Below are 11,788 nucleotides of genomic sequence, written 5' to 3'. Positions count from 1 at the left end.
GGTTCGCGAGAAGATTCTGGGAACAGATCCTCTGTAGACACCGGGCTATATAGCCCTTCCGGTGTCACAAGGGTCACAGGTGACTTTTTTGCTAGATGGATATATCTAGTGCTTAATGCACCGCCTCTGGCTGTCATCCAGGATTCATAGAACCGGAGTTACATAAGTAACTCTGCGTTTTATAGTGCACAAAAATAACTTTGCACTTTGTAGTATTTATTATTGTATTTATTGTTTTTTTTATCTTTTTTTAAGTATTTTAGCTATATGAGGGAATGTGTGTTTGTTATGTCTGTCCATACGCTGTTTGTGACACTGTCATTTCCTGTAAAGGATTATTATTATTATCTATCTAAATGCACACACACTTTGAAAAACTATACAGTAATGTGGTTTCTGTCCAAGCTGGCATTTTATTTAAGACTTTACAGTTAGTTTGATTTTTCTTGTTACAAAAATAGAATAAGGCTGTTGTCAAATTTCATCATTGTAGAAAACATCCATTTGATGTACAGCACTTTCAGTGTACAGCATTACATTGATTTCACAGAGAAGGCCGGTGATACGTCAGACTGTCAGAAAAGCCTGCTAGCACCCTTTGATCTGATTAGTTGTTTAGGTATTGGGGCAAACAAGAAATAAGGAAACAAATAAAACACATTCAATCTGCAACTGACTCAGAAGCACTCAAACATAATGCATACAACATTGCAACCACTACAGTACTTTTTAGAACAAAATGTTGAATAATCAGAAAATTAATAGCAGTAGATTGGAAGGTTTTTTAGAATTTCTTTGTTTATTGTACCTGACAGTGTTACATGTTGGAATAAAGGCACTGTGGGATCTTAGATAGTACTTTTGTTACATGAAGGATTTGCGAATATGTAGGGGACAGGGATGACCGAGAAATGGAATATTGTTGTGGTGAGATGGAGAGAGAGGATGATGAAAAGATGAGATATCAAAATGAACTGACAAGTTCAAAATAAGACTAGATACAAAAGAGATGATTTGACAGTCAAAGAAGTTGACTTGAAATTGCATTGGTCAGACTTTAAGATAAAATTATGACTTATTGATTTAATAATCATCGTCATCATCATCATCATCATCGTCGTCGTCGTCGTCATCATCATCATCGTCGTCATCGTCATCATCGTCATCATCGTCATCATCGTCGTCATCATCATCATCGTCATCATCATCATCGTCATCATCATCATCATCGTCATCATCGTCATCATCGTCATCATCATCATCATGATCAGGATCGATTTTACCAGACAGAACATCCTCAAGCCAGTCCTCCAGCTCGTCTACAGATGGCATGTCGTCATCATTCATGTCCATCCACACGCTGTCAGCCTGGGAGGGAAAAAGAGCAAATAAAATCAACTCTGCTGCAGACACTTTGAGCAGGAGAAACACTTTTGTTTTTGCTCCCATTTTTCATGAGATGGACTTAAAGATCTAAAATTCATTCCAGATACACAATTGTACCATTTCTCTCAAACATTGTTCACAAATCTGTCTAAATGTGTGATAGTGAGCACTTCTGCTTTGCTGAGATAATCCATCCCACCTCACAGGTGTGCCACATCAAGATGCTGATCTGACATCATGATTAGTGCACAGGTGTGCCACAATAAAAGGCCACCCTGAAATGTGCCAACTGATTCATTTAATGACGAGGAAAAACACCACACAATAAACAGTGCTGTGCTCACATTTTCGCCAAAACACAAGACTCTCTTTACTCTTGCCGAGGTGACTACACGCGGCGGAAATGATTTTTTCGACCAATAAACGGACGGCATGTGTAGCTCCGCCTTTTTGGCACCCTTTCAGGCGGCTGGTACCCCAACGGAGGAGTAGAGAAATTAGGAGCGGCTTAGAGCGGTTAGGTGCGCTTATATCCGTACCCTACCCAACTTTTGGCATATGAAAAGCCAAAATACCCGGACTGAACTGCTCCGACCCGACCCGCTTTACTCAGTGGAATCGAGGCATTACGGACCCCAGTATAAAACTTACCAATGGGCCCCTATTGGGCCTCCACACATGCACATTCCCTCAACGTGAGTCATATAAACTAACCAAACTGTCAACAGTGGGATACTAGCCTGGCAGGACCAACCTGACTTCGCATGAGTTTGACATTTGTTTTTCTCTCCCAGATCTGGCAGCAATCAGACCTAGCGTTCGTTCCTTATGGTGGAGGGTAGCTTCTGACTGGGTCATGTAGTCGTCAATCTAGCTTGGTGAGACCAGTGATATTTCACAAGCTTATTTGTCGATCCATGTTGACGTCAATAACTACATGAACTAATCAGGGTCTGCCTTCCACCAACGGACGGGAAGTGGGGAGGGTCTGACTGGAGGCTAGATTGGCGCCTGCATGGCTGCCTTCCACTATAAGGGCCGGGCCTGGCTCCTCCCAAAGGAGATTGGAGAAAGGCGAGACTGATCTGCGAGAGAGAAACTATTGTGAAGCTCACGCAAGATCAGGCTAGTACCGCAAGGATAGTGGGATACTACTCTGCAACCGGTTAAAAAAGAGCTTAAGTAGGGCAAATAACCAATCATATTTCTGCTTAATAGAATTACAAAGAAGTACATGCACCAGAGATATCCTGGGGCCTTGAGGTCCCTCGAAGGATAGGGGTCCCATGGCAGTTGCCCAATCTGCCCAGTTGGTAATCCATGTTTGTGTATATGTGTAACAGATTGCAGCTCAACACACAAAAGCTCAAGCAATCTATGAATTAAGTACCAAAAGCATTACTCACATCATCAGCATTTACAACACCAATCTGTGGGGAGGACAGGTCGATTCCAAAAATCTTCTCCCAGTGTGGCAGAAGCTGCAGAGAAAATTAAGAATTATGTTTTCAAACTGTGTTGATCAATGAAGGACATTTGTGTAGAAGTCAGAGGAGTTTCTCTAGTTTTTAGTATGCCTATTGCATTGAGTTACATTCATACCAGGGGGAAGTCATCTGGGTCGATCCAGATTATGCTGAGGTCAGGGTTGTCTGTGTTATCCTCTGCGACTTCCTTCAGGATGTCAAGGAACTCAAAACCGTCTAAGGAGTGGGGAAGACAGCAGTAGAAGTAAGAGAGGGTGAATGAAGTGAGAGGTCATGAATGTGTGTGGATCCTCCTTCACCAGCAGAAACACAGTATATATGCAATGGACAGACTGTCTAATGTCATCGGAATTGCTTCACAGTTGTACACTTTTTAGATTTCCCAATGGTTGGTGACCCTTTACAATTGTCTCATACTCTAGCATGATTTTACAATAAATTCATGGTTCCTCTACCTGGGTCAGACTCCTCTGCAAAAGCAATGATGTGTTCACCATCTTCACCCTCGTCCTCCTACGGAGAGAATAAAAACTAATAAGACAAATTGAACCCGTTCCGTTGAGATGAGTTAGTGAAGTTGACGCAGACCCTAAAACCTGATTTTCCATGGTATTGAAAGTCACAAAGTTCTTACCCAGATCTCATACATGTTGTGTGGTTGCATCTTCCTCAGGGTTGGTCTAAAAAAGCACAGAGAAATATGATGTTATGCCTTTTGATTTTCATTATGGAAGGTTAAGGTTCTGCCTCGTGGGATCATCGAAGTATAGCATTGATGGGACTTACTTGTCGTTATCTTCAATGAATTCCACCAGCTCCTCTTCAGTGTAAGGTTTTCCTGGGATAAGCACTGGCTCATCCATGAAGGGTTCGTAGAAGTCCACCTCATTAAGCTTCAGGTCCAGGGCCTTTGCAACCTGTGTTTCACCACCAAATGATTAGAACCACAACTGGACATTAAACTGTGGAACCATAACGATGCTAATAGTTCATAAGAAGAAACTGTCATTAACAAAAAAGACCACCATTTAAGTTTGTGTGAGTACATGCATATTCATGTTGACTGTTTGAGGACAAACTTAATGTTTTGAAATTTTATTTGAGTAAACTGCACAGTATAGAAGATTTGACTGAAAGCAGTTCTGTAGAAACTTTGTGCATTGTAAGGGTGGTAGGATGGCCTAGAGGAAAGATGTCTGACCACTAACTATGGGGTCGCTGGTTTGATCCCTGGCACCGGACAGGAGTTTGTTATTTGTAAAACTAGTTGTGGCTGGTTATACATGTACGATGCTCACCAATCTACCTCTGTGTCCTTGAGCCAGCCACTTAACCCCAATCTCCTGCAGGGACGCTGTACTAACTTCTAACTGACACTTCGTTTTCATTATTAATTTATATAATTCTACACAATCTCATTACGGTGTTTTAAGTGTGTCCAAACAAACTTGAGATAAAAATCCTTGTTACTCACCTTAGAATTGAATGTGGCAAAGAACACGATGTGAGGATGGAACTCTTCAGCAGCATCGGCATAAGCCTCAAAATCTGAAATTGTATAGGTATCCCATCAATTAGTTTCAGTGTATTCACCTGTATGAAATATCAATAAATGTAGACTTGTGGCTCTCATCACTAATGCAGCTTCTAGTGGGTTCACTTGAACACCACCTTAAAGATCAGCCTTCAGCACAAGATTTAAATCAAGCAATCTGAGCAGGGTCACTTTTGCGCTTACTGGATATGCAATTATGAGCAACTACTTTGGAAAGCAACAATTAGCAAATATGAAACAGGTTATCATGCCATCACAGTACAGATTCTTACGTTCTGACTTGTGACTCTTAAAGTAGCCCACCAATTTGATGTCCTCGTCGATGTTTTCAAAGCCTTTCAATTCCCTACTATTGTCAATAATTTCTACTGGGTCCTCGAGAACCTATGGTGGAGAACAAGGGTCATGGAAGAGAAAGGGGGGAGAACAATGGAGTCATGACAGAGAAAGTAAGAAGTCAGAGTCAGATTCTCTGCTTCTCTTTTTGAACAAAGCATAGTGGGAATTTAAACTTTGTTTGCTAAAATGATACAGGCTATTAATTGGGGTATATATCCTCACGAACATCATAGATGAACTCCACAATAGTGTCCGCTGCAAGCTCGCCATCATATTCTATGATTTCATCATCGGTGAAGATGTAGATGCTGTCGGATTCCTCAAGGCCTGGTGAAAAGAGACATTTTTTAGATATTTATCCTCCATTAGTAAAGGAAACATTACACTAAACTAGGCCATATCCCACTGAGAGCTACATTATCTAGTTAGACGGGTTAGTTAAAAAGATTTGGCTTTCTTTCTCTACGATGACTGAGATAGTGATTCTAGCTGGTTTTATTTTGCACGTTGAGTAAAGTTACAGGTGTCTGTAGTGACTGTTTGTTTCTTCTGTTAAGTGTTTACCCAATTTCTTTGCAAGGACTTTGTCGAGCTTCGCATCAAGGAGGCCAACTCCGATATCCTCGTCATCAAACTCATCAAGGACCTGGGCCACAAGCTGTAAAACAAAGACAATGTCAAATAACTAAAGACATGATTTAGGAGTTTGTTAAGCTTTAAAAGTGGGAACAGGTTCTTACATGAGTGTGCTGTAAAATGAGTTTATGTCTATATCTCATGCACATTTTAATGACAGAATTGTCTCTCTCTGTGGCTTCATTACCATAAACGCCTGCTTTTCAGAGCACTGCTTGTGCACTTTCTAAATCTGTTTGAAACTTGAACCTCGTGACTGACAGTTGGTTCCACCAATGGTTGCACAACATTTGCAGACCGACTGTAATGAGGAAGTTTTTTGAGGGTTGTCTCAGTGTGTTTATTGAATAAACCACACTCATACACACACTCTCTTCCTCTCTCTCTCTCCCTCTCTATCTCTCTCTATCTCGCTCTCTCTCTCTCACACACACACACACACACACAAACTCTCTCTCTCGCTCAAAAACACACACACACACACACACACACACACACACACACACACACACACAAACTCTCTCTCTCTCAAAAACACACACACACACAAACACACATAAACAAACACACACACACACACACACTGGTGTCAGAGATCTTGAGCAGCTGCTAATTCTGGCATAAATAGTTTGACTATGGTTGTTGTGCAGATATTTCTTGAAATGTTTTCTTCATTTGATTGTAGTTGCAGGTGTGTTGGGAACATTAAAGCCGTTTAGAGTTTTTTTCACAATTTACCACAGCAAATTCAATTTTTATTTACATTATTTTGGTTCCACTGTTTTACTTTAGCCTTTTGAATTGCACTGTATTTTGATGGAGAAGCAACCTCTTGACATTTAAATGGGCTATAATGAACCATTAAAGGGCAAGGGATTGGGGTGAGTAAGGCTGGATACTATCCAAGCAGGTGCAGAAGGACGTTTATTGTAAGAATAGCTCTGGTGTTAACTAATTGCTTAATTATTCCCCATGTTCTTGTATAACCACTTTCCTTCAACTGATGAATTACAAATCTGCAAGAGATAGATAGATATGTGTATTTGTGTAGTTACCTTTCAGGTTGTAATTCATGCTTTAAAAATTTATTTTTTGTTTGTTTTCTCCCTATTTATATGTCCTTTTTTCTGTAGTTTTCGATTGGTGCAATATGAAAATGATTGCATAGCGTTGTATCTACTTGTCCTCCAAATATAAACATGCAAAGTTGAATTTGTGTGTCTGCAGTAATGTGGCTGATTGCTTCAGGGTCACTGAACCTCCCTAACTACATGTAGAGTTAAACCAACAGCCTCAGGATAGGATTTCATGGCCTGACTTTCCAACCAGACCAAATGCCAAATGCACTGCAACTGTATACTTTTTCATTTTTCAAGTCAGTATGTAATTAAGGAAACATATATGGCAAAACATATTTAAAAAGATATATCAAATTAAATCTTATTTCCTGCCCAGATTATGAGAAAGTTATTCAAGCTGTGTTTCAAAAATAATTTTGCCGCTAATTCAACACTGCTGAGTCATTTATTTTGATATCATAAGTGTCCAACCAGGAAATGTATACAATACATCCATGTGTAGTAATCTATAATCTGTTTGGACATCAACTAAATTATCAGTAGGGTGCATTCCGTCTGGACAAGGCAGAACCCTTTAATTTGAATGTTAATGTGGCAAATAAAGTTCAAATTAAATCAGTTTTCCTTCATCTGGTGAGAAAACACTTAATTAGGACCTTCCCACTCACATCATGTCATATTTCATTTAACCTTCACTAACAGCCAGAGAGCTCCTTGACCTATGAGATTTTGTCTGTTACTAATAATACAGCCTCATCAAGTGTAAATCAATAATACATTCATAAGGAGAAACACAAGCCTTCAGGGAGCCTGACCCACCACAAAAGCACCTTGGGTATAAATATAGCGAAGGAGCCACACCAGCCCAGGGACTATTTTGGCGTGGTGGCTGTGATGCTCAGCGCTCTGGGATCCGCTGACAAGTACAGTACTGCAAGTGTCAATCACGGTGCAAAGCTGAGCCCGCACTACTGCAGCCAGAACCTCCAGTGCTGGCTTCTGGCCCCGGGGCCCAGCCCTGACAGAGGCTGCTAGGATGATGTGATATGCAGAGGAGGGCCACATCTATCCCTCTCTCTCTTTATTTTACTCTCTCTCTTTCTGTTTTGGTTATTCACGTTTTCTTAATGATCTATAACTGTGAATAGCCACCCACTTTGTATATTTTATTGACATTGACAAGATACTTCTGTAGTTTGTTGACTGACAGATTTGTTTACTGTATAACATTGTTTCCACCAAATTCCTCCTGTATTCATGTTTGCAAAATACATTTTGAAATTGCTTTTTAATTTCCACGAAGGTAAAATGATAGTAGGGTCACAGCTGTCATTAATTAGTCCGAGAAGCTGAGTCTTGATTACTTCTCCCTTCGTGTCGTCCTACAGACTAGATGCCTGGAACTTTTGCCAAGACTGTTTATACGTGCCTGTTTTGCTCATCTATTCTAAAAGGAGCCACCAGCAGTGCATCCAGCTCTCTTTAGAAATGCAACGATGCAAGTGTATAAGTAAGCAGTTTTTACTGTATACTGTGTAGTTGCCCTGCTAAATGCCATAAAATATGGTCCCATATGAACCACTGAATTCCATAAGACATCCTTCAAATCACTTTCTAATGGAAGTTCAACATTCACAGCGGATTACAATGTTTACTCAAATTATGAAGTCTGTCAAAAATGCTGTTTAAGGACAAGTTAGATTGAATACACTGTGTGTCTGCAAAGTACTAACTTTCGTTTTGCTTTCTGCTTTTGGTCCAATTTTAAATGGTTGCAGTATTTCTAGGCGAATATGAAAAGGGACAAGAAATGCAAGTAGAACTTCTCCTGAGGAATGTGCTGCAGTAGTATGTGACATTTGATATTCAACGTGTTCCTTAAGTAACCTAAGGAAGAGTTATGGTTTCATGTGTGTACTCAGAGCTTTGTACTGAAATGATGATGTAATGTCTCAATGCAAGGAATGTGAGGAAACTGCTGAGCATCCAGGCTCACAAGAGGCCTGCTGATAGAAGTGTGTTGAGGGCATCAATACACACACACACACACACACACACACACACACACACACACACACACACACACACACACACACAACAAACACACACACACACACACACACACACACACAAACACACAAGCTCAGCCTTTGCCATGATAAATTATATTGAGTTGTCCCAGCTCAGCCCTTTGCCTAGGCCGGGCAACACCGACGAAACAATTTTGGGACTTCACTTATCAGCATTTCTGAATCCATCAAATCTATTTTTCACCTTCCACTCATGATGATTCCCTCTATGTTCCATTTTACATGAAGCACATTTCAAATCTCGGTGACCAAACAACCTCTTTCCTTACCTTGCAACCACACATTTAGACCAATTCCTATAAATGAGAAACTTTTTTTTAACATTTGTATTCTTATCTTAAGCTTATGTGTTAAATGTTAGTCCTGCAAGCAGCAGTGTACTGCTGCAAACACTTCACAGATGCAAGATTGTAAAACTGTGCAACCAATTAAAATAAAAATTTAATTGAGCATACAACTGGACCCTTACCAGCAACTATAAGTTGACTGTGACTGTCCTTTTGGTATCAATCCAGCACTAGTTAGTCAGCTTCCTCATCAGTAAGCTATTCCCTTATTCTACCCATAGTTCCCATCTCAACCCACCTCAAGGGCCAGCTCCTCAATCTCAAATTGTTTCTGGGCGACGCGGCCGGATCCGGGATGGTCATGGTAGTAAACCACCATGACATCGTACTTCTTCATCACAGCCTTATAGTTCTTGACGTCGAGTTCATGGACACGGTCCTTGCCATCATACTCTGGGTAGTCCAAGCTATCTGTACCCAGAGATAGACCCACAAAGGACAGTAAAACCACCACAAGCACCCAGGTCCACTTCATGGCTCCTTGCTAAGTGCGGCAGCTGTATTTGCGGTTTCAGAAAGTGAAAAGGGAAAAAAAACAGAATAGTTTGGTAAAAGTATGGAGAACCCTTTCCAGCCCGCGTCACCCAGAAGAGAGCAAGACCAACTCTTGGATCCACCTTATTAAAAACCTCACATGGGCTACCAGCAGTGGGGCTCAGGGTGTAGGAGGGGTTGGGCTAAGTTTGACATTGGTGTGAATCTGTGTCTATGTGGGGGCATGGGGAAGATGAGGCGGGGGGCCGCTGTGGTTGCTGGGGTGACAGCGTTGTGTGTGTGTCAGTGGGGTTGTGTGTGTGTGTGTGTTTGTTTGTTTCTATGTGTGTGTGTGTGTGTGTGTGTGTGTGTGTGTGTGTGTGTGTGTGTGTCTGTGTGTGTGCTGCAGACATGGCAAAGTGGGTGGAGTGAGTAAATGAGAACCAACCTGGGCTCATACTTATAAGTTTAGGGAGATGGTGCATCAAGGAATACAGAGATAAAGTGGGGTGTGTATTTGTGTGTGTGTGTGTGTGTATAATTATGTTTGTACTGAGTGCAGCTGCTTTGTGCCAAATTAACAAAGTTTGATATGAGGTGGCTGTTAATATGAGGGACTCTTTTCCCATATTAAGTGTAGATGGAGGCTTGGATCCCAGCTAAAAATAATGGATGTAGGACAGAGAAGTAGATATCAGGAGAGGGGGGCTGGTGTCTAATTTGCTACTGGCGCTGGCGCAGTGCTAGAATGTGGGGCTGGGTCACCCAGGGACACGGAGAGGACAGGGTGGTGCACCTGCTCAGGATTCAGTGCATAGGTGTCACTTACCCTGACTCGAGAAGAAAGTGAAACATAGAGTTTTACAGGATGGGGCGGCGGGGGGGCATGTGGCAAATTTTTAAATGTTTTGAGTCGGATCCATCTGTCCATACAGTACACATGCTTCATGCACATTACTTTACTCATTGAAATGGAAGAGGTATACGCTATAAATAAAATACAGGCCACATGGTATAGTAATACTCCCTTTGAACCCCACCACACGCCTGTACACAACACACCCCTCTTTTCTGAGAAAGGATATGTGGCCTACAGTTATATAGCGGAAAACATTTGGTTTGAAGGGAGCAGTTGAAAGACGCCATGACTGTGTGTGTGTGTGTGTGTGTGTTTGTGTGTGTCTGTCTGTCTATCTGTGTGTCTGTCCGTCTGTCTGTCTGTGTGTCTGTGTGTGTTTAAGGAAGTGATGAGGTAGGCTATAGCTACGTGTGGTGTCAGTGACTTACTGTGTTACGCCTGTACACAACACACCCCTCTTTTCTGAAAAAGGATATGTGGCCTACAGTTATATAGCGGAAGAAAGGGAAGCAGTTGAAAGATGCTATGACTGTGTGTGTGTGTGTGTGTGTGTGTGTGTGTGTGTGTGTGTGTGTGTGTGTGTGTGTGTGTGTGTGTGTGTGTGTGTGTGTGTGTGTGTGTGTGTGTGTGTCTGTCTGTCTGTCTGTCTGTCTGTCTGTCTGTCTGTCCGTGTTTGAGGAAGTGATGAGGTAGGCTATCGGTGTGGTGTTATACAAGATAGAGGTTCAGAATGACTGCACTCAAACTGTCACATTACATCTTCCAGGATAACTCCCATAAAAATGTTTGGTTCCTACATCAGTGGGAAAAAAATTAATTATGCAAGCACATACTTTTGAAAGTTGACTAATAGTTGAAAAATCAGTTAATTATTTCCTTATTTAATTAATGGTGGCTCAAATCCCTTTAGCTGCTTCAGTTGTAGGCTCCTGTTTATTGTGCATTAGGCCTACTCAATGTCTACTCGCTGTCATGACTAACTGAATGGAACAGAGCCCTTACTAATGTCATTAGCAACACCTGTACTTTCCCTGTTATGGAAGTTCAATATGTCTGCTATGAAATAGGTCTCTGCATTGGAGTTTACACCTTTTGGGGTGATTCAGGCAATAAGAAAGTAGTTTTAAATCGTGGCCAGTGTGTCCAAAGGGGGCGGGGTTATAAACAAGGAGACTCTCAGCTCTTTTAAATCAAATCTGAATGCTTTTCTGCTTCCCTTTTAAACTGCAATTTTTATTTAATTTAAATGTTTTATTTGTATTCATATTTTACATTCGTTTTTTAATGTGTATTCTATACTTGATGTATTTTAATCTTGAATCTTGTCTGAATTGTGCTATTTAAATAAACTGGCCTTGCCTTGCCTCATAGGCTACTGTTGCTTTCCTGTTGGTTTCGCCAAGTAGGCCTAGCTAAAAAATAATAATAATAATAAAAAAAACACTTATAACGTAAAAAGTTTGTTTTAATCTACGAATGGGTCATTCAAAGTGGAGCATTTATGTTTACAATGTCCAAAATGTTAGAGCACTTTAA

At 41.0% G+C, this 11,788-nt stretch overlaps 1 protein-coding gene across 1 annotated transcript; it reads right to left on the bottom strand.

Moving 5' to 3' along the window:
- Window positions 1-451: 451 nt before the first annotated feature.
- On the bottom strand, window positions 452-9,530 carry casq1a (calsequestrin 1a). Its single transcript, XM_080034465.1, has 11 exons — window positions 9,158-9,530; window positions 5,332-5,425; window positions 4,994-5,094; window positions 4,701-4,812; window positions 4,348-4,421; window positions 3,660-3,790; window positions 3,508-3,553; window positions 3,329-3,386; window positions 2,989-3,089; window positions 2,793-2,867; window positions 452-1,368 (listed from the first exon to the last, which is right to left on the bottom strand). The coding sequence occupies exons 1-11, from the start codon at window positions 9,392-9,394 to the stop codon at window positions 1,084-1,086; spliced, it is 1,314 nt and encodes a 437-aa protein (XP_079890591.1). The 5' UTR covers window positions 9,395-9,530; the 3' UTR covers window positions 452-1,083.
- Window positions 9,531-11,788: the final 2,258 nt, after the last annotated feature.

The sequence above is a fragment of the Ammodytes marinus genome (assembly GCF_949987685.1).
Source record: "Ammodytes marinus genome assembly, chromosome: 9".
Taxonomy (NCBI): Eukaryota; Metazoa; Chordata; class Actinopteri; order Uranoscopiformes; family Ammodytidae; genus Ammodytes; species Ammodytes marinus.
Note: the sequence above shows the minus strand (reverse complement) of the source record. Positions and strands in the feature narration are given on the sequence as shown.